Source organism: Eleutherodactylus coqui, chromosome 1 (assembly GCF_035609145.1).
Source record: "Eleutherodactylus coqui strain aEleCoq1 chromosome 1, aEleCoq1.hap1, whole genome shotgun sequence".
In the NCBI taxonomy this organism is placed as follows: Eukaryota; Metazoa; Chordata; class Amphibia; order Anura; family Eleutherodactylidae; genus Eleutherodactylus; species Eleutherodactylus coqui.
In genome coordinates, this window is record NC_089837.1 from 60,588,834 (window position 1) to 60,611,438 (window position 22,605).

The window sequence follows — 22,605 nt, forward strand, 5'->3', positions numbered from 1 at the left end:
TCACAGCCATGAATGACATCACATCACTATGCTGGAGGCGGGGTATTCAAAGCCCCATCACCAGCAGATGCTCTGCTGTGAGACGAGGAGGACGCAGCTTACCGCCAAAGACCATCGTGAGGCATCGTGACGCTGCAGAGAAGGTGATTATGCAACCTCCCCCCCCAAAAAAAATAAGACGCTGCGCCCTTTTTGGGGCAAAAAATAATATAAAAACGTGTCTTATTTTCGGGGAAACACGGTCGGTGGGCAGTATAATGGTTGTTATATTTTTGTACATAGGGGGCTCTCGGCATCTCGGCTAAATCTCTACCCACGTGCATGTACAATGTATTCATGTAATAATATGTGAAGGGCACAACATGCCGATATTTCAGATTCAGTGAAACTTCTCCAACAAATATATGAAATCAAAGTTACTGTTTAATATAATTCACAGAGGTCAAATCTGAGTTTAATTACAAGATAACAATAACAGGTTTCTGGAAAAATATTTTTTTGATGGATTAACAAATTTCCCTCTGACTGTGAGCCAGCAAGGATTCCACATTTGCATATTTCTGTCTCCAGATAATGACCTATGCCAAATCCAGCTGTGCACAAAGCCTTTATCAGCAGCCGTCACACATTAAGTCCAGGTTACCTGGGTGCTGCTATGTTCTGCTCAGACACTGTGATATGAAGGCATGAATGCTTGAGAGCCCTGGTGAGTGACAGATGCAGGATGGAGATAATGGCTGCACTCCATTGTCTGTCTGATTGTAAATTATACATCACTATGAAGTGTCCCTGTGGTTTGTGCTGTTCCTCAACATGGATACGAGTTCCTTATTAGAAGTCTATAACACTGATTTTCTTACAGGGGCTTTGCAGTCTACTATTTGATGGAGCTGAGACCACTGCTATTGATTTGGGTCAGAAGGTAACAACATTCTTAGGCCGGGTTCACACAGATGGATTCGACGCGGAAATTCCGTGCAGAATTCCGCTGTAGAAAATCACCTTGCGGCCACTAATCCCTGGAGTTGCCAGCCACATGGACAAGATTTGTCAAAAATCTCGTCCACACGGGATGGCCAATCCGTCGCTGCGGCGCAGATTCCCCGGCCACAGCATGTCTATTTTTTTTCCGTTGCAGCCACGCTCTCCTCTATGAGAGAATCTTCCGCAACAGAGAAACATGCGGCCAAGCCACTCCAAAACCCGCGGCTAAGTGCCACTGGTTTTGAAGCTGTGCTTTCCCAGTGGAAATCTCGCGTTTTTTTGCTGCAGCAAAACTGAGATTTCTGGCAGGATTCCGACCCGTGCGAACCCAGGGTTAGAATTAAGCCTTAGATCTCCATTTTAAATGATAATTGGGAACCAAGTCAGACCAGGTTGTTGGACAACTGATGTGAGACCATAAGAATCATCTAAAGGGATTTCCACTGTGGACAATTCCATTTTGTTAGGAGAGACCAAAACAAAAAAATTTTTATTACCAGGATACCCAATGATCAGTTCTAATCTGTCGGGTAACTTGGTGGCAAGTGATCAATTTTCCTGCAGTGCCCCCACAGGAGAAATAAAGCATTACACATTTTCCATTGAAACAAGGCACTTTCCATGAAATGCATTGATTTTTGGATCCACCATAGATAGACATGCTTTTTGTAGCCGTCCTCTTCTCAGGCTAATAAATGAGGGTCCTGAATGGGGCATAGGTATTCGCAGCTTTAAACTATCCTCAGGATAGGTCATCTAGTTGATTGGCAGAGGACCGCTACCTGGGGCCATGGCCAGTCAGCTGTTCGCCGGAGCTACTGAATATACAGCTTTTTACACTCTGCAGTGGTCAGGTATTGGGGGCACTATACGTATTCTTGTTTCTGGCTCTATGTAGTTTTGGCAAACAACTAACTGGTGGAGTTTTCGGGTGGTGAACCCATAGAGATCAACATGGGGACAGCTCTTAAAGGGGTTGTATGGGAATTTCAAGTTGTCCCCCATTCTCACTGCTACAACCCACGTCGATCTCAAGAATTCCCTTGGTGATTTTCCCCCACAGTGACGTCACTCTGAATGGAGTGCTGGCCGCACATGTCCTGGTCAGCGCTCCATTTATTTCAATGGTGCTGATGAAAATATCTGAGCATGTGCCGCTCAGGTATCTCGGTAGTCCCCCTGACAGTAAATGAAGCACTTGTTCGCTTGCCCAACCAATGCTTCATTCAACCTCCTCCTCAATGCGGTGGTGGTGGTGAAGGTTGGGGGGGGGGGGGGGGTAGTAACCCTGCAGTTAAAAGGATGGGGAACATAGGACCCCCATTCTTAAGATTGGCAGGGGTTTTAGTGGTGAGACCCACACCTGTGAGCAAGTTATCCCCTATCCTGTGGATAAGGGATAACTTAAAAATTCAGGTACAACTCCTTTAAGTGAGAATTTACTCTGAACTAAGTGTAAAATCTACATGAAAGGGTCATATAGCAAGCAAGGAAGAAGAATACGGGGACGGCCAACGTCTATAATGCCTTAGTCTTAGTAAAGTGCTCAACATCACCCACAGTTTTCTTTCTGAATAGGTCTGTGACAAAATCATTTCATGGTCTTACGAAGGTGTCCATCTGGGACTGAAATGCGTAACCACAAAAATGCTTTGATCTTTTTACCACTAACCTGCGGGTGTGTGGATGGGTTGGTTGGCTGGGTGTGTCCCAGCAGACCAATCAGCGCCTATCTGTACAAATTTATTCCAGCTCCTCCTCTTGGAGGATGCCGGTTATACTTCCAGTCTATTGATCATGTTTCGCAAATCCTCTCCTGTTCCACTCTCACGCAAGTCTGTTTGGTGTAAAGGACCATCTGGAGTGTTATTACATCTATCTCCTGATTACTTTGCTATTGTATTATATCTAGTTGATTGCATGCTAGTTTCCAACTATATCATATCCCTTCACATCGCATGCACACAACCGGGTAGGATTCCACGTCCGGATGGTTTTCATCTGTGCTGCGGATGTGCACACGCGCAGTACAGATGTGACCGTGCCATGGCTAGTCAATGACGCGGATTCACTGACTTCAATGGAAGCCGTTCGCATGGCATCCGGCTCAAAATAAAGCATGCTGCAATTTTGCCCCCACAAGCGGAAAATCGCAATTGATTTCCGCTCGTGGACAGGGAAACCCGCTTTAACATTGTATCCAATGGCCGGTATGTTCTGTGAAATCTGGAGGCGGATGCCTGCTCCGGATTTCGCAAAGCAAATCCGGTGTGTGCATTGGGCCGTATACTGTGCAGCAAACATCATCCCTATTTTCCAACTATAGAGAGTGAGGGTCAGCCCATGTTCTTGACGTGGGGTCGCCCTCATCAGGGCGAGTGCTGCCCTATTAGTTAGGGCCTCATCGCATTAGTAGATTAGGGTCATAGTTCCCATGCCCCCACTTTTTGGCTTTGTTTCTAATATACTGTGTGTGTAGATCCTTCCTCTTTAGGTCAATCACGTCCGACCCGGATGAGGTGTTTCATGTCCATCTTGGACATAACACAACCAGGTGACTGTAGTGGCCAATCACTAGTGATGTATTGTCTGTAGTGACGTCACTACTGCATCAAGTCATCACCTGACATGGCTATAAAGTGGAGTTCTCTTTCAAGTATACTTTGAAGAGTCCTTTAAAGAGTCAATTTTCACCCCCACTGTTCGCATCCATTTGCTCCTCATTCTATTATCTTCCTTTCTGGATACTCTTACGGCGGGGTCTTATTAGCATCATTATTATGATTTTCGGTATTCATTCGCCGCTCTTTAAGTTTGCGGCTTTGCACAATTGCTTTCAAATTACCATCAATCACAAATGTATCATTATGACTTCTATTAACCAAATGTGAGCTCCCGGGATCCACATTCATCTTTAGGGCCGCACAGTGTTTTGATGCATAATGGCGCTCAGATATTTACAATAAAGCCGATTTTTATCTGTTTTGAGTATTTCCTGAAAGCTTTGAGGCAAATTCTTCATCATGATTTTTTTTTTTTCCGCGGTTCCATATCGGAACAAACCAGACAAAACACATTATCTGCGTCTTCGTCGAACTCACTGCGCTTTTGTTATGGAAATCCTTAAGTGCTTTTTGGTTCCAGGTAAAATGAATACCGAAGACTGTTTGCAGGTTGATTAACACAACGTTCCCACTGTGATTTGTCTTACACTGAACGCATCATGGGACGGTCGTACGTTTATTATATTGTGTAATGCTCTGGAGGATAATGTCTCATTAGGACACCACCGGCTTCTGTTTTGCTATTCAGGACGGGACACGCACAATGGCTTCTTGCTAAAAAGGGTTCACGCACTTACAACAAGCGCCAAAGTAATTATCCGCAAAGGCTTTCAATTCAATCAAATGGCCGGCTCTTCGGATTGTGGTGTGAATAAATAAATGTGTATCTATATCTCTGTGAACGCACAGAACATGCTCATATAGGCACAACATTAGGATAATTAATAATTATGCAAATTAACCTCATTATACTTCAGTTTTTTTCAGTTGCGTGTTCATAAAGCCTACGGGGAATGTGTCAACAAGTTTTTAGATTAAACATTTTATTTTTAGAAATATAGATTTTTTTTTCTTTATTTCACGTGTCATTATCTATATTTTAAAAATATCTTGAAATCCTGCAGTTTTCACGCTGATTGCTAAGCCGATTAATAGCAGCAGTCATCTCTTTAGCATTACAGAAAGGATTATAATGAACGGTAACACCTATATGTAGATAACACAGGATCCACCATTCAAAAGAGGTGATGGTCACAGCTCACCTCCTCCCCCTCCCTGCGCAAAGCATGCCTACAACACTCTCCCATAGACGTCAGTATGTTATCTCCAGACTACAAGTTGCTATGAACTATATGGATGTTGTAAAGCATAAAAAGAGCAGTACTTACCTGTCTTCTGTTGTCAGGATCCAGCGCTGTGGCCCTGTCGAGGTCCATGAGCAAGAGTACTTCCAGGAACCATCTCCGGGATAGGACTTTAGGGAACTGGATGATGAATTCCACAGCATGAAAGAAATCGCGGCATGTTCTAATTGCCATGGAAAAACGCGTAACCGACTTCCATTGTGATCAAAGGAAGCCGTCCGTCACGCCAAACTTCCGCTGTGAGCACAGTGGAAGTATCACGTGATTACACGTCACTGCCCACCACCGTCATGTCATACGCTGCACTGCGCATGCACGCCGGCTCGCCGGATATGACTCGCGGTGGATCCGGAGAGGTGAGTTTGGGGTTTTTGGGGGGTACCGTGTGGGCAGGAGGCCTAAGTCATCACATCAGGGAGCAGAGACCAGTCCTTTCATTAACCCCCAATCTTGCACTGTAGTGTAGCCAGATGGGAGAGGGACATATACTGTAATGGCCACCATGAACATCACTCCACACTTGGGCTTGCTACATTGTTGCAAAGTTTAACTTGATTATTAACTTATTAACTTAATTTTCTGTGCCACAGTTTATCTCCCCTTTCAACTGCCTTACAATGGCTTTTGTTTGTGTTCAGAGGGCCATTATTTGACTTGTATTCTGCATGTTTAACAACTATTCCTCTGCAGGTACTGTTTCTAATTCTCAGTTCTCTCTGAGCTGGTGGGAGGAGATTGTTGTCACTTTGGCTTCTATAGGCCATTATACAACAGTACTGAGAAGTGTAGATGCGATTTCAGTAGCTAGTCCATCACTTACTATTAACTGCAGCAGCACCTATATGAGTTTCTGCTTCTGTCCCCTTCCTCCTTCCCCCCCCTCTTCTTTCCATAGACTCCTATGGGCAGCATGAGACAACACCCCCCACAATATTCTGTTTTACACTTAGTCTCTGTGTTACTGTTATTAGAGATGATCATCACTTGAGAAGGAGTGGACATCAAATTAAAAGAAAGGAAGACCCCTGGAGGCCAACACTTTAGGGTGATTTTTCAAGACTAAAAGGTATATAAAGTGATTTGCACTTTTACTCATTATCACATTGGTTATCATAAAACACAGGTCCCAGAAATGAGGACTAGAACTGCTGAGAGGCCGTGAGTGACATCATTTAGGGCCTTACCAATCATAGGGGATTCTATGAAGCTCCATGTGTTGGTCTGCGGCACGTAAGACTGCAGCACTCCAGCCGCCCTGCCAGCTTCATTCACTCCACCAAACACGTAGATCTTTCCCCCGCACACGGTGGCAGCTGCAGAGTGTACCGGTTTGGGAAGAGCAGCTACCGTCTCCCACTGGTTGATAATGGTATCGTACCTAGGAAAGACAAGATGGATTCCTGTTAGAAACGATGGATTCTGTAGCTGAAGGACGCTGGTGTAGAAACAGTTTGAAGAGGTCAATAATAAAAGTTCAAACTAGGTTCACGTTATATTTTAGCAATAGGGTGCGTCCATACTGTATTTGAGGTGTACATCTAGCGTATGTGCCGAAAACTTGCTACCACACTCACAGTATACTGAAGGGCCACTTTGTCAGAGTCTGCGGCCCTTTCACACTTTCCCTGTATAGACATTGGAGCCGTGATCTGAGCGACTTCCATTGAGGCTTGATCATTGGTGCTAGACCAGGATGTCATACACTGCCAACCTTGTAACGATGTGGAGAGTATATCGAGAATGACGTGACTGAGGAAAAACACCCAGCAAAAGTGGATTTTGTGGATGTAAACAATTTGTCAACTAAAGGGGTCAGAGGAGGATGTCAGGAATCGTTCTCCAATGTGAATGAGCCCTTAGAGAAGCAGAAAAGTGGAACGTCAATGGGCAAAAAAACTGTAAAAACTTGATTACTGAGCAGTGGAAAAACATCACCTGGTCAGATGGATCCAGATTTCTGTTGCTCCGTGCTGATGGGAGGTCAGAAATTGGAGCAAGCAGTATGAATTGATGACCCCTTCCTGTCATCAGGTCATAAGATGTCAGCACCTCCAGCGACTACAAGAAGCTTTCTGTGACTTCTTATGCATCCAGGAAACCTTTAGGCCCCCTCCGGCACCGGATCCTGGGTTTTAGGACTGCTACCTCTCTGCCCCCTATAGCTACAGTGCAGGCTACACTATAACTCGCTGAGATAAGATAATACAATGTTTCCATACAGTCATTTATAACCATACATTGGGGTATTACAGTGAGTTCTACTAAGTGACAAACTCACTTTACTGTACGCTGGGCTGTGTTTAATACTCAGTGCCATTAGCTCCATTAGATGCCATCATTCATGAAAAGTCCTTTGCCAGTGACTCATTCATTATAATGGCTTCTCTCCATCTAACATCAGCATACATTTTTCGGCGTACGGCATTCCAGGCACATCCGCACCCGGCCCAGGGTCTCTCCATGAATACATCTGACTTTCCCTCACTCTATTCTTGTAAATCAATAAGGCGGCTCTCCAACAGTAACTATACAGGGATAAGCTGTTATTTTACTTAAACATTTTATTCAGTGGAACTGATCAGATCCGTTAAATGCTACAACATGATGTCTCTCTCGGCCGACCATTAATTGCCTTGCTTAAGCCGCCTTGCTTAAAAGCAGCCTTTGGTCTTACTAGCGGGGTGAATAGTACACTCTCGTCACTTCAGATCCTTCGCTCAAAATAACTATTTCTTGTCCAGTAAGGAAATGCGTGTTCTTAATTTAAAGGCGTAAAAAAAAACAACATGGCTGCCTTCTTAAAAAAAAAAACAGCGCCAGACCTGTCTACAGGTTGTGTGTGATATTGCAACTCAACCGCATTCACTTAAACAGAGCTGAGATGCAATACCAGCTACGGCCTGTGGATATCTAAGGAATGGAGGAACCCCCATTGGTTAATAGACTGTGGTTAAGTTGTGTTACCATGTTTTGCCATACTTAGTTGATGCCAGAGCGTTTTGTGGGTATGTCGTTGTAAGGGGCTGCCCTAAAGGGGGTAACTTGTTGCCATTGCAATGGACTAGGAGATGTGACAATTTGTGTGCCAATATCTGTGACAGTTTAAATTGAGCATGCCCAGAAAAACATGTACTGATTGGCTGATGCCTGGTCGATACTGTGCCATTTGAGAGGACAGAGAGTGTTGCTGCCAGCTGGAAGTGCTGCTGAAGGGACAATTGGAGGGTGCCCTAGTGAGTAGAGCTGCTGCCAATGGGCAGCAGGGGAAGCACGGCATCTGGGAAGTGAAGCAACCGGAAACTCATTGTTTATTGTGGATGCTGTGGAAGTGAAGGTACAATGGTCTACAGCAAGGTAAAACCTGCAAGGACTACTACAAGGGACTCTGGTGCTACTGGACTGATTCACTGGATCAGATTAGCTGGAGACCACTGCGGACAGCTACAAATTGTAAGTGAGACTGGCCTCAAGTGAATTATAAATTATTGTTAAAAATAAACAATATATACTTCTGTAACTTGGTCGTCTGCATCATATCCTGAACTTGTGTCACGATACCAACCCCCGTAACATTAAAGCCATGTAGCCATTGCCTAAAGATTTCTATGCTTTATTTTCGAGTTGAATGTGGCTCACAACTGAACTAAAGGTTGGGGACATCCGTCCAGTCACCATGGTTTTGTGAATATAATTTGTGATGATGATGTCAAAAGCTCAGCCTACTGCTTCCTATTTTAGTACTGCAGCTTTGCTCATTCAGATTGGCTGCTGTATGTAAGCATAAGTCCACCATGAAGCCCAGTAGGAAGTCAATATATAGAAAGTTGAATCATCCTAAACTACACAACCAACAGTGAGAGACTGGAGATTAGCACGAATTTTCCATGTATGTCAAACCTGGTTGAAAGGGGAGATCCCAAAGTTTATTACAGTGCAACATTTGGTGATCTAATTCCAACGAGTAGAACTTAAATACTCTCAGAGTATGACACGGGGCTTTTATAGCTTATAGACAGTGTTATACACCAGTTGTATGGGTTTTGGTGAACTTCCCGTTCAGTTCCAACTAATTCAGACCAAACTGAAGTTTTTGGAAAAGTTTAACGAACTGGCCAATTTGAACTTTTCAAAAGTTTGCTCATTACTAAATTGACTAACGATGAAGTCTAGTAGAATCCACCAAATGTCATCTCACAGTTTGTGCATAGTACTCCATGTACTGTAATTTGTCTATGGCAACACTGAAGCTGAATACAAGGTCAATACTCCATATGGATCCCCCAACATCCCTACCATGCTGGGACAGTAACCATAACCATAACCTGTTCCTCTCAAGCAGTAAGATGCTCTACGCCTGAGTGTATTTTATCCAATACATTCATATATGCATTTTGAAGCGACATGAAGGACTCGGCAAAGTGTAATCTGTTTTTGGATCAAGGCGGCATAAGAGGATTGTCGAAGGTGGCATTATCCCAGTGGTCTGTGAGTGGATGAAGACCGAATCTTCTATTTTTCTCTTATTGTTTTTCTGTTATAAGCTTCCATGATTATTGGTGACAGTTCTTTGGGTCCCCAGGGTGCAGTAATATCAGCTTCACTCATTCACAGGTAGCTGAACTAGTGTACAAGATACAAATCAGTCTCCATCAGGAGAGGCTGAAGCTATAGCATCTGTCCTAATGGTTGTCAGAAAATTTCTACTTCTGAAGACTGGTGAAGTGCTCATGTCATTGAAAGTACTCTAAATTCTCCTAACTTCTAAATTGCTGCTATTTTTGGTGATTGGGGTATTTTGCTACCTCTTGTAGATGGGCCTGACAAATCCCAAAAGTCAGGAAGCCTAGAAGTGTGCTGTTGGCCCCTTAAATATTTTGTGTTCTTATTATGTCTATGTACTTTATTGTTGGACTGCTGCCAAAGGTAGGTTTATACAAACTACCATATAATTTATACCCCTGTCACACTTTAAGCCCTCTGGGTCCTAGTATGGTTTTTACCTTCAAAGTAGGATTTTTTTGCTATATCCTAATCCATAGGGGATGCAAAAAGTAGCTGTGTCCTATCCAGTTAGTAAGGGATTCCAAGATTTGACCTTCAAACTTTTTTCCTTTGAAGGTCGCTATAGAAAACCCTCAAAAATACATCAACTAAGCCAACCTTTGTTATTAATTCACTTTTCTCTTTGACACCCACTTACATGGGCACACATTAACAATTCAATGTGCTCCTATCCTCTCTCCTTAATGATGGCTTATGCCACATGCCCTTGGGAAAGAAGGGCTGGAATGTTTTTCAGCGCCCAAATCTTGAACACCAATTTACACCAACCCAACATAAAGGTCCCTGAACACACTTGCAAAAGGTTGGCAATTGTAGGCAATGTGGCCACCCAAACCAAAATAGCGTAACCATAGGGTGAAGACTCACAAGGTCAATCTGCCCCTTATGTCGACAACAGTACTAGAAAAATGTCATAGTTTGTTGGCCCATTTCTAAGATAAGTAGGTTACCGGCCTGGTGCAGGGTGTCGCAATAGGAAGAGAGAAAGACCTGGCAACTGATTCTTTACTAAATACAGGAATTGGCTACACTTCCACAAAAAGCCTGCATTCTCCATGTCTTATTGAATGTATGAGTCCGTACCAGCCCAGGGTTTCAGTCCAGAAAACTATTGTGGCCTACCGACACCTCAAAGCAAGACGGACTGCTATAGTACACCTGCCTACAACATTAGTGCTTCTAGCTAGCATACGTTCCTCCAGTCCACCCCAATAATAAAAAAGCATCATATTTAACATTAAACAGTAATATCGTTCACCCACTCAGAAAAGTAAGGAAAAAGTCTTTTACAAGAATGCCATTATCCCCAACTACCTGGACAATGGTGGTATCTTTCCACTGGGGTGGCTATGAAGTGGCCACAATGACTAGTTGCTGGCCACTTAGACTGGTACACCTGGATTTCCTGGGCATCCTTCAGGAGCTTTCTAGTTCACCGTTCTGCACCCAGGATTGGTATCCATAGCCTGGCCTACTTTGCACTCCACTGCAATATCGTCTGAACACTCTACTACGCTACACCACCGGTGGGAACTGGACCCATATATATGACTTAATTCCAGTGACACATTAATGATGAGATGCTCCTACATCACTTTTGTCCCCAAGTTGCTTTGCCATCTTGGTGTCCCATTCTCTCCGACTCTAATAACAAGGCCATGGCTTAAAGAGGTTGTCTGTCCATTTTTTCACTAATGACCTGTCTAATCCTGACCAGAAGAGAAGCTGGAAGTGCCGTAGAAGCGCGGCTCCCCCACTTCAATAGGAGTGAAGCTAGCGCCGGCACTTCCTTCCCTGTCCACTTATGACAATGTCCGGCCCACTGCACTGAAAGGTGGATAGGTCATCCGTGAAAAAATGGGCAGACGACCCCTTTAAAACACCAAGGAGTTCTCAACGGCCTAAAGACCCCGGGTTACTGCCTTATGTAAATGGAAGAGCCCAAGGGTAGACTCCAACCTGTAAACAGAGCAACAACCAACTAGCCGAGCACCTCAGAATATGTGACATCACAGCTCCTGACGCAGTGATGTCATCAGCACCAGTCTCAAAGTCCAATGTCTACCTTTAATATACTCCTACTGCTAGTATATAGAAGATATTCTCCTGTGCAGGTCTCTTTAATACAGAGAACTGATTTTTTTTTTTTGTTCTTGTTCCTAATTTCTTGCGTAATTCAACCTACAGACGTGTTCAAGATGAGCGCTCACTGAGCAAATGATTACAAGATGGCAGCGTATTCCTGCCTGGACATGGGATCACTGGTACACCATCAGAGCGCTAAATTAGTTTTGCAGTCAATGGTATTTGATTTGATTGGGTTGGTGACTGCAGAGATGTACAGTTAATAAACTGTAGATGAAGATTCATTTTAGACAATGGCACGAGTTCACTTGCGCACTTTTTTTTCTTTTAGCTCCCGAGATACGGTAATATGGCAGCGATTCAAAAGCCTCTTGTAAAATGAGCCTGGGAGACGGCAGAAAATGATTATGCTTTTAGTTGTCAAGTAGACGTGTGTAATGGTCTTCTCTTTCAACTTGCACTTTCTTAAAGACGGGGAACATAATTCACCATTTCCGGCCAGTGCGTTTGTGACAATTCATGAGGAGATCATAATATTGCCAAAATTATAAGGCACAGGGTCCCCGATTGCTAACAATTCCATCAACTGAAATACAGGGTGTGTATACTTTTGCAATCAGTTTTTGCCTTTTGTTCTGTGAATGGAGCTTTGTAAATAAATTAAAAAAAAAAAAACTACCATTTTGCGTATAGAGCTTCTATGCAGATCTACGTGTCTCCGTGGTTACAGATTACAAACCAATCATGTTTTTAGTTTGAAACCAATTTTTGTTATCAATTGCTGACTAAAGCTCTACGGCAAAGATGCAGAACATTTTATAGTTAGAGGGCCAGATTATTATACTGAAACACTCCCAAGGGCTGCAATTAAATTTAAAGGGAACCTGTCATCAATTTTGAAGCTCTTAAACCCCCAATACTGGTAAAATAATGATGCAAGGCACATTTGCACAGTTAATGTGTTAGTCGTCCCAGGCAAAGCACACCTTTGCAATGGAGGTTATTTAAATTTCCTGTGCCACATGCAAATGTCCAGTGAGTGGGCCAGACTGTCTCTGGTTGGCTGGCCGTATCATTGGTCCTTACCTATATACCTCCCTGAACACCACTTCCCCCTGCTACAGTGATGTGTAGATGTCCTCCATGTCAACCATCCATCAAATTCCATGATCAGCACATACGCAGGTAATCTATCCCTACTGTAGGGACTTAGCCCCTTTTCTGGTCCGGGACCTGGCCGGAAGAGAGATGGTAAGGAAGACAGGGGAGGCGCGTTTAGCTCCCATCACAAGCATCATCTTCCCTGCCAGAACAGTAGTAGAGAGGGACATATAAACAGTGCTTGTAGCACTGAGTAAGGAAGTGCTTGTCAGCACTGTAGGCCATGCTCTGCCTCCCTCTGTGAAGTGACCTCTAGGGGACAAGCCACCAGGAAAGGTGCGCCAGGCACCATATAAGAGAAAGTTTTGTGCTGCTTTATGGGGGTTATTCAAAGGAGAAATGGCACAGAGGGCTGAGAGCAGAGGTGCTGTGCAGGAAAGTAGACAGCAAACTGGGCAGTAGGATCTGCTGTGGAGACATCGTGAAGCTGGCATCAGACCTTCTGTATTTGCCAAAGAGCTATAACCTGTGAGAGAGCTGAAGACTAAAGTGCAATGATCTGTGACAAAGAGGAGAAAGTTTGGACTGCACTACGGCCTCCACGAATCTTGACTTGCAGAAGCACATAGAGGATTGCAACATCATGTCGTAAGTGAGGCTGGCCTCATTAAAAGCAGAATAGTGTACATACTAAAAGTGACTTTTGAAGAACTGAGCAGGACTGCTATGAGTGTAGTAAAACAAACGCTCTTTGTTGGGACAGTAGTAATTCAAAGGTTCAATTACTTTGTGGAAAACTGTAACTCTTACTGGGTTTGAGCCTGGGACTATTGGGCAATAGTATAAGAGTCTTTGCAGACCAGCAGGTCACAGAGAATGTTCTTGCTATTTGTTAACCATGCGTGGTAAGCCGCGGTTAGTGTTCTCATATATTATGCTGAAGTGCAATTTATTGTATCTATTATGTGTTGCTAATGTTGTAATTATCTTATATAGAATGTGACATATTGTTAATTTTGGGTACGCATAACATACGAGCTGTAGGCATTAGTTAGTTGAAGACAGGATTATGTAACCGTACTGTAACAATTTATTTATTTTCTGGATCGTTTCTAAAACTGCATAACACTATTTTTTCTCCTCAGTCATTTGGTTAAAAGTAACATTTTCCAATTTTTATAACTCCATAATCTGGGTCGTATTCTGTGTCCTGTGTCATGTCCCGACACCTGCGACAAATGAGCGGCCTCTACTGGATGGGAATGTTGCTGTGTAGGAGAACTGCTGAAGAGACATCTGTTACGACATTCTTAGGATTGTGCGGGTCCCAGAGGTTGGGTCCTCACCGATCACAATTTTATGGCATTTCCAGATAGAAATGATGTGCCTTTTAAATGTCTCAGGATGTTCTGCAAATTGCAGATAGAATGTATGCAAATGGGAGATGTTACAATGCCTCGGCAGCTCCGCCTATTAGAAGGGTGCCCGAAACAGCTGTCTGTACATGGTTATTTTATTTTCTGGAGAAGACTATGGTTTTGGCTTATATTACTAGTCATTTTTAAACTAACCTGTAGGAAAGCAAACTTCTAATAGGTGGTGATGCCGAAGAATTATAACATCCCCAATAGTGATAAGCAAACTTTTCAGAAGTTCTGTTTGGCTGGTTCGCTGAATTTAGGCAAAAAAGTTTGGTTCAGTCTGAATTAGGTCGAACCAAACCGGAACTTCAGCAATAGCTCTAAAACTAGTGTATAACACTTTCTAAGAGCGACAAAAGCCCTGTATAACACTCTTAGGTTGTGAATCTAGGAGTGAATCTAAGTACCTTTGATCTGTTTTTAAGGTTAATTAGGAAAAGAAAGAAAAATAAAAAAGAAGGAAATGATGATGGAGGAAAAAGAGAAGACGAACAGGAAGAAGGAATAAGAAGGTGAAGAAAAGGAAGAAGGAAAAGCGAGAAGAAGGAAAAAGAGAAAAAGATGACGAAGAAGAAATGGAAGAAGGAAAATGAAGGAGAAGAAAAGGAAAATGGAAAAAAAGAAGGAAGAAGAAAAAAGAAGAAAAAAGGAAGACAAAAAGGAAGAAGAAAAAGGAAAGAAAAAAAAGAAGAAAAAGGAAAAAAGGAAGAAGAAAAAGGAAGAAGTAAAGGAAGAGGAAGAAAAAGAAGAAGGAGAAGGATATAAAGGAAGGAGGAAAAAGAAGGAAAAAAGGAAAAGGAAGATGAAAAAACAAAAAAGGTTGAAAATGAAGAAGGAAAAAGAAGGAGCAGAAGGTGAAGATATAGAAAGATGAGAAGAAAAAGGGAGAAGACGAAGAAGGAAAAAGAAGAAAAAGGAAATACAAGAAGATGGTGTAAAAGAAGAAAATAAATTTTAGTTGGTTCAGCTGAGATGAACTGCCAGAGGTTTGCGTTGGCAACGAACAGAACTATTAGCAAAGTTCAACGCTAAACAGGATCCAACTGTTTTGGTTCACTGAACATCAATCACCCAATTTGCATGCCAAATTTCCCAGAGGAGCATTTAAGTCTCCTCATGCCTCCTAAGTGGTCTCCACAAGGAGAAACTGCACCCCTCCTGATTTGCAGATAGAAATGGTAATGAAGGCCGGAATTCATTTGGACTGGCTGATAACAAGGAACAATAGACTGCACTCTCCTGCACAGCAACTGTAGAGAAGAAAAAATATCAGCTCTACGCCCATTTGTTCTAAATAGACTCCATTTGTCCGTTTTGCCTACCGGTGATTGATACAAACCGGTCGAGAAGTGAAGGAACAGTATGTACAGGCGCCGCCGCTCCTCTCTGCATCAATATATAGCTATAATGTATTCCAGCACGTAGGTTGTGCCGCAATAAAAAAATACAGATGCCCTTGAAAGGCATGACAAAACAACGAAAGGAACAGAACGCCAAAAGATTTCTATAAAGCTGAAATAAACAAATCCGAAGACATGAAACTTCTGTATGAGCAGAGAATTAAATTCAGCTGCAGCGGCGGAAAAAGAGGAGGCTGGAAATAAAGGCTCTCTGCTCACACATCCATTCCGAGCAATCTGCGGATCATTTACAATAATGCCAACCAAATGATCACCATTCTCGGCACATCCAGCCTGAGCATGAATGGGCGGCAGTCGTCAGGGATCACTCAGCGAATGGAGCTCCAGCCATTCCCGCAATTTATGACTAAACGCTATCCCTGTGTGCACAGACACCTGCAATATTTAACAGAGCAGGGACCCAACCTGGACGGCTCCTTCTTTGCTGACTGTTTCTACACATTTGCCAAGAGTCTCAAGGAAGCGAAAACCTCCAGACATAATTTATAGACTTTCGTTGCTTTTGCAATTCTAAATGAGAGGTTTCCTCAAGCTAGAAACGGCTCCAGTTTAATCCCTACATTAGGGAATTGAACTATTAGCATTTCCCTGACACAGACTGTATCTGAGGAACTGCTCCCTATACACAGTGGCAAGGAAAAGTAAGTGAACCCTTTGGAGTGACCTGGATTTCTGCATTGATTCCTAATAAAAAATGCGGTCTGATTGTTATCTAAGTCACAATTATGGACAAGTACAATGTAACTAATAACACACTTTTGGGTAAGTTGACATGGCGCAATTCCGTTTCAAAAACTTCATCGAAATCTGTGGGTTTTGGCACAGATCTGCACCCGGAAATTTGCCCTGCCAATGAGCAAAATCCAGGTAGAAAATCATATTTCCGCATCAAGAAGTGACTTCTAGATATAGATACATGATTTTCTACATTGGAATTCCGCACATGGATTTTGCCCATTGACAGGGGGCGAATTCCGTGGGCAGATCTGTGCCAAAAACCACAGATTTTGATACATTTTTAAGAAGGAATTCGCTGTGGAAAATTCTGCGACGAATTCCGTCATGTGAACATACCTTAAAGGGGTTGTCTCGCGAAATCAAGTGGGGTTATACACTTCTGTATGGCCATATTAATGCACTTTGTAATATACATCGTGCATTAAATATGAGTCATACAGAAGTTATTCACTTACCTGCTCCGTTGCTAGCGTCCCCGTCTCCATGGTTCCGTCTAATTTCGCTGTCTGCTTGCTTTTTTAGACGCGCTTGCACAGTCCGGTCTTCTGCTCGAGCACGAGCCGCTTCAGCCTGCTAGCCGCTACAGCTCTTCTGCGCATGCGCAGACGAGCTGTCACTTCTCGGGAGCGCGCTTGAGCGGCCATTCTGCTACCATTCTCTGTTAGAGAAAGGTGCAGAAACTTGAGCAGCCCAGCCGAGAAGCCCAGCCCAGCAGCCCTGCCTAGAAGCCGCCCAGCCCTGCCGAGAAGCCGCCAATGTAAGTGAGGGGTCAGGGGTTTTTTTGTGTGCGCTGGGGGGACTGTATAGACCGCCGGGCCCCGGAGCCTGCCGCCGGGCCCCAGAGCCTGCCGCCGGTCCCCGGAGCCTGCCGCCGGTCCCCGGAGCCTGCCGCCGGACGTCGGAGCCTGCCGCCGGGCCCCGGAGCCTTCGTCTGTTGTCAGGGGCCTGCCGCTGGGCCCCGGGGCCTAGCGCGGGGGAGCCGGGGCCTAGCGCCGGTTACCTGCTGCCTGGCGGTGGGTGACTGTGGCCCAAGAGCGTGTGCCGTGGTCGGTCGCGTTCAATCCCGGGGTCCGGTCGGCGGCTACGGGGCGTCTGGTTGTCAGGGAGACACAGCTGGTAGCGTCTCGGGAGCGCGCACGTCGGGCTGAAGCAACCGCGGTGCACCTTAGGAAAAGAGGCGGCGGCCATCTTTGGGAAACTTTTTATAAGTTGCTGAAACGCTGGAACTGTAAGCAGAAACCGGCTTTAAAAGTCATTTACACGGGTGATTAGTAATGTATGCTTAATAAGGGGGACTGAGCAAAAAAACATTTTCACTGCTTCCTCGAGACAACCCCTTTAATTGTGCCATTCATGTCTTTTATGAAGCCCATTAAATAACCATCCACAGTACAGGGAGAAAAAGTAAGTGAACCTCTGTGTTAATGACTTCTGCAAGAACTGATAGGCAAAAGGTGTTTCATTGGGCTATGTCCACCTGGGACAGATTTGTAGCGGAATGTTCGCAGCGGACATTCCACAGCTAATGGAGAAAGTTCAGGACTGTTGCCACTCTGCCTAGGAAGGGTATTCTATTAAGATCACTCCAATCATGGAAGAGGTGAGAAAGAACCCAAGGGGAAGAGCTAGACTCAAAATAAGAAAAATGAGCCTGCTCACCTCAGCCGTGCCAGGATCCAAAGCCTCCAAGGAATGCAGCAAGCAGAAAAGGGAATCCAGCCCAAGCTATGAACAAAGTGTCCTTTCTTTAATAAATTCAGCATAAAAGCTGATTAGAAAACCATTAACATAAAGCGGCAAAGAAATACAATAGTGTTGAAAGTATCATCCATCCACAGTAGCCAACGTGTGTTGTAGAAAGTGGTAGAAAAGCCGAAAGTAATACTATACAGAATCTGATGCGGGAGTGCAAATGTTGGAGTTGCAACCAAACCCTTCACTTCCTGTCTACAAAGTCCAGCATTGGGCAATTCGAATTGTTAACAAGTCCTCTCAACTGAATTCCAAAGTTATGCTTGGTGTGCTCTGATTGGCTGAGAATAAAGTGAGGTTGCCATGCATAGCCCAAGTGAAATTTATCGTCCAATGCTGAATCGAGGGTTCCGTGATGGAGCATTCTTCCATGAGTGAGGACAGGACCCCCAAAATGTACTGGCGCTATAGAGGGTAGGAGATGCAGTTCATGGCTTCCAACATGCCCATGACGTGGGTGAGAAACAGGCCACATCCTCAGCTAACATTTCTCCAAACAGCCCTATGCCTCTTCCAGTGGGGGCATTAAACATACATTACGCTGGATTTCCTTTTCTGTTTCTTAGTAATAGTGACCAGGCGTACATTTCTGGCATATTTTATACATAAATCTGTCAGTCCGGGGCGGCCATGATCTGTCAGTCTGGGGCGGCCATGATCTGTTAGTCCGGGGCGGCCATGATCTGTTAGTCCGGGGCGGCCATGATCTGTCAGTCTGGAGCGGCCATGATCTGTTAGTCCAGGGCGGCCATGATCTGTCAGTCCGGGGCGACCATGATCTGTCAGTCCGGGGCGACCATGATCTGTCAGTCCGGGGCGACCATGATCTGTCAGTCCGGGGCGACCATGATCTGTCAGTCTGGGGCGGTCATAGTGCAAACGTTTGCTAGTTTTTTATGGCAGAAACTGGCATAAAACAGTTAAAGGGGTTGTCCCGCGGCAGCAAGTGGGTCTATACACTTCTGTATGGCCATATTAATGCACTTTGTAATGTACATTGTGCATTAATTATGAGCCATACAGAAGTTATCAAAAGTTATTCACCTACCTGCTCCGTTGCTGGCGTCCTCGTCTCCATGGTGCCGTCTAATTTTCGCCGTCTAATGGCCAAATTAGACGCGCTTGCGCAGTCCGGGTCTTCTGCTTTTCTCAATGGGGCTCCGTGTAGCTCCGTGTAGCTCCGCCCCGTCACGTGCCGATTCCAGCCAATCAGGAGGCTGGAATCGGCAATGGACCGCACAGAAGCCCTGCGGTCCACCGAGGGAGAAGATGCCGGCGGCCATCTTCAGCAGGTAAGTAAGAAGTCACCGGAGCGCGGGGATTCAGGTAAGCGCTGTCCGGTGAACTTTTTTAACCCCTGCATCGGGGTTGTCTCGCGCCGAACGGGGGGGGGGGGGGGGGGGGTTGAAAAAAAAAAAAAACGTTTCGGTGCGGGACAACCCCTTTAATAAATGTGCTCCTATGTTTGGAGTTGAAATAACCAACAACAAAACCTCATCCCAACTGTGAAGCATGGTGGAGGGAGCATCATGGTATGGGGCTGCCTCAGGGCCTAGAGGCATTATAATCACTAACAATGAATTTCAAGGTAGGTCAAAACATGAAAATGTAAGGCCTGTTGTCCATGACCTCAAGCTGAAGAGGCCTTGGGTGATGCAACAAGACAAGGACCCAAAGCACGCAAGTAAATCAAGTAAGGAATTGTTATTAAAAAAAGATTTGTGTTTTAGCCAAGTCAGAGTCCTGACCTTAGCCATACTGAGATACTGTGGTGTGATCAGAAGAGGGCTGTGCACACAAGGCATCCCAGAAATATTGATAAACTGAAACATTTGTTGGGAGGAATGATCCAAAATTCCTCCTCAACATTGTGCAAATCTTATTGTTAGCTACAGGAAATGTTTGATAGGAGTGACTGCTACTAAAAGGGGATCTAAAGGTTGATAACGTCAAGTGTTCACTTACTTTTTCTGCCAACACCGTGGATGTTTACTCGATGTGGTCAATAAAAGACATGAACAGTACAACTGTTTGTACGCTATTACTTAGTGTTTCTCTATAATCGTGTCTTAGATAACAATCAGATCACATTTTATCAGTCATCAATGCACGAATCCAGTTAATTCCAAAGGGTTCACTTATTTTTTCTTGCAACTATAAATTCCTCTCTGTCACAAGACAGAGTCACTTTAAGTGTGTTTTAGGTATTGGGAAGTGGTGAATATTTTTTCCCATTGAGCCAAGACAAATAATGGGAGCTAATTTGACCTTAACAAGCACCTTTATTGTCATCGAGACCAAGAAGAAAAATACCGGCATACAGTGTATTCTTAAAAGCCCAAGACCCACCTCTGCTCAATCAATAAATTTAGCACTCAGGCTCCAATTTTCATGAAATTGTCAGATAACAGCGAGAAAACAAAGTAGCCTGTCTTTGTTTGAAGCGACACAAAAGTCTGTGTTTTGGCGTGAAATTTTCTGACAATATCCTTCGCTGCCCACCATATTGATCTGTGCATTAATACTGAGTATAGGTGGCAGACTGCAAGATGAAAAGTGACTCAGCCATCGATCTGGAGAGTGAAAATTTCCTTCAACTGTGGCCGGGCATTACTGAGAGAGCTGAAAAGATGCCACAGCGCTGCAATATTATATTCTCAGACTCATTCCTACAGTCAGGATTATGCCTCAAATTCTCGTAAGTGGGGGGGGGGGGGGGGCACATGAAGTCAGAATAGAAGGGTCACTGGAGGATTAAGTCAAGGAGTAATGCACACTTTTTGTAAAAACAAAATTCAAGCCCTAGAAGAAGTTTTAGTTTTGCTGCAAAACTCGGCATGCAGTTCCATCTTAGGCATTGTAAATGATGAGAGTTGTGATGGGATTAGATGAGCGGTCTTGTCACTGGAGGCCTTAAAATAGGTTCCCCTTTTAGCCTATAAAAGGCTCTTGAAGGCTCCTTGTGTGTAGTGACCTCTTCTTCTGCTTGTGTAGAGCTTGTTGACCACTAGATGCCTCTACAACGCAGAGAAGAGATTTCACCCCGTTACCCAAGTCTGAGAGGGGCGCATTATTGGGATGTGAGAAGGTGGATGGATGCTGCCCCCGAGGTTGTTCTCACCAGACTCTTAGGAGGTGTTGGAACCATGCTTAAAGGCACACAAGGCACTTAGGATGCCCTCGACAAACCATCACTAGATAGAATCATTGGATCATCCGAGAAGCACAAGCAGCTCCAACTGTTGAGTTGTCTGCCATCCAGAGACAGGTGGCGCCATCGTTACACCCCTGTGTCTGTGGGAATTATTTCCAGGCGCTTTGCTGAAGGACATTTGGTCTTACGGCCCCCATGACATGTACGGCCTTTGACACCTACCATTGTAGTGGTGTCATGAACAATGAAACTGGACACTATGGAGGAGAACCGAGTTGTCTTCAGCAATTAATCCAGGTTTAGTTTAGGCACTGACAATGGCCATGTTCGTGTCTGGAGACCTCGGGGTGAGCGTCTTAATCCTGCCTTTGCTGTGGAGCAGCACACTGCCCCCTGCTGGTGTGATGGTCTGGGGGGCATTACATACGACGTTCAGTTACCCCTAGTAGAGGTACGAGGTACAATGACAGTGTAGTCGGCCAGACCAAGTAGGAGGGCACCGAAATGGTGGTAGTCATGGTGGCATGGCTGCACAGTGGTAAAGGTTAAGTAATGTATGTACGCAGTGATTCCACCAGCAGAATAATGAGTGCAGCTCTGGAGTATAATACAGGATGTAACTCAGGATCAGAACAGGGTAAGTAATGTATGTACACTGACTCCACCAGCAGAATGGTGAGCGCAGCTCTGAAGTATAATACAGGATGTAACTGAAGACCAGTACAGGATAAGTAATGCATGTATACACTGATTCTACCAGCAGAAAAATGAGTGCAGCTCTGAAGTATAATACAGGATGTAACTGTGGATTAATACAGGATACGTAATGTATGTACATAGTGACTCCACCAGCAGAATAGTGAGTGCAGCTCTGGAGTATAATACAGGATGTAACTCAGGATCAGTACAGGATAAGTAATCTATGTACACAGTGACTCCACCAGCAGAATAGTGAGTGCAGCTCTGGAGTATAATACAGGATGTAACTCAGGATCAGTACAGGATAAGTAATGTATGTACATAGTGACTCCACCAGCAGAATAGTGAGTGCAGCTCTGGAGTATAATACAGATGTAACTCAGGATCAGTACAGGATAAGTAATGTATGTACATAGTGACTCCACCAGCAGAATAGTGAGTGCAGCTCTGGAGTATAATACAGATGTAACTCAGGATCAGTACAGGATAAGTAATGTATGTACACAGTGACTCCACCAGCAGAATAGTGAGTGCAGCTCTGGAGTATAATACAGGATGTAACTCAGGATCAGTACAGGATAAGTAATGTATGTACACAGTGACTCCACCAACAGAATAGTGAGTACAGCTCTGGAGTATAATACAGGATGTAACTCAGGATCAGAATAGGGTAAGTAATGTATGTACACAGTGACTCCACCAGCAGAATAGTGAGTGCAGCTCTGGAGTATAATACAGGATGTAACTCAGGATCAGAAC

At 44.3% G+C, this 22,605-nt stretch overlaps 1 protein-coding gene across 1 annotated transcript in view; it reads right to left on the reverse strand.

Moving 5' to 3' along the window:
- KLHL29 (kelch like family member 29) overlaps nucleotides 1–22,605 on the reverse strand; it is an 853,771-nt gene that overhangs the window by 50,928 nt on the left and 780,238 nt on the right. The window contains exon 13 of the mRNA XM_066589171.1: nucleotides 6,097–6,290. Within this exon, the coding sequence (XP_066445268.1) occupies nucleotides 6,097–6,290 (194 nt within the window). The remainder of the gene's footprint in view (nucleotides 1–6,096; nucleotides 6,291–22,605) is intronic.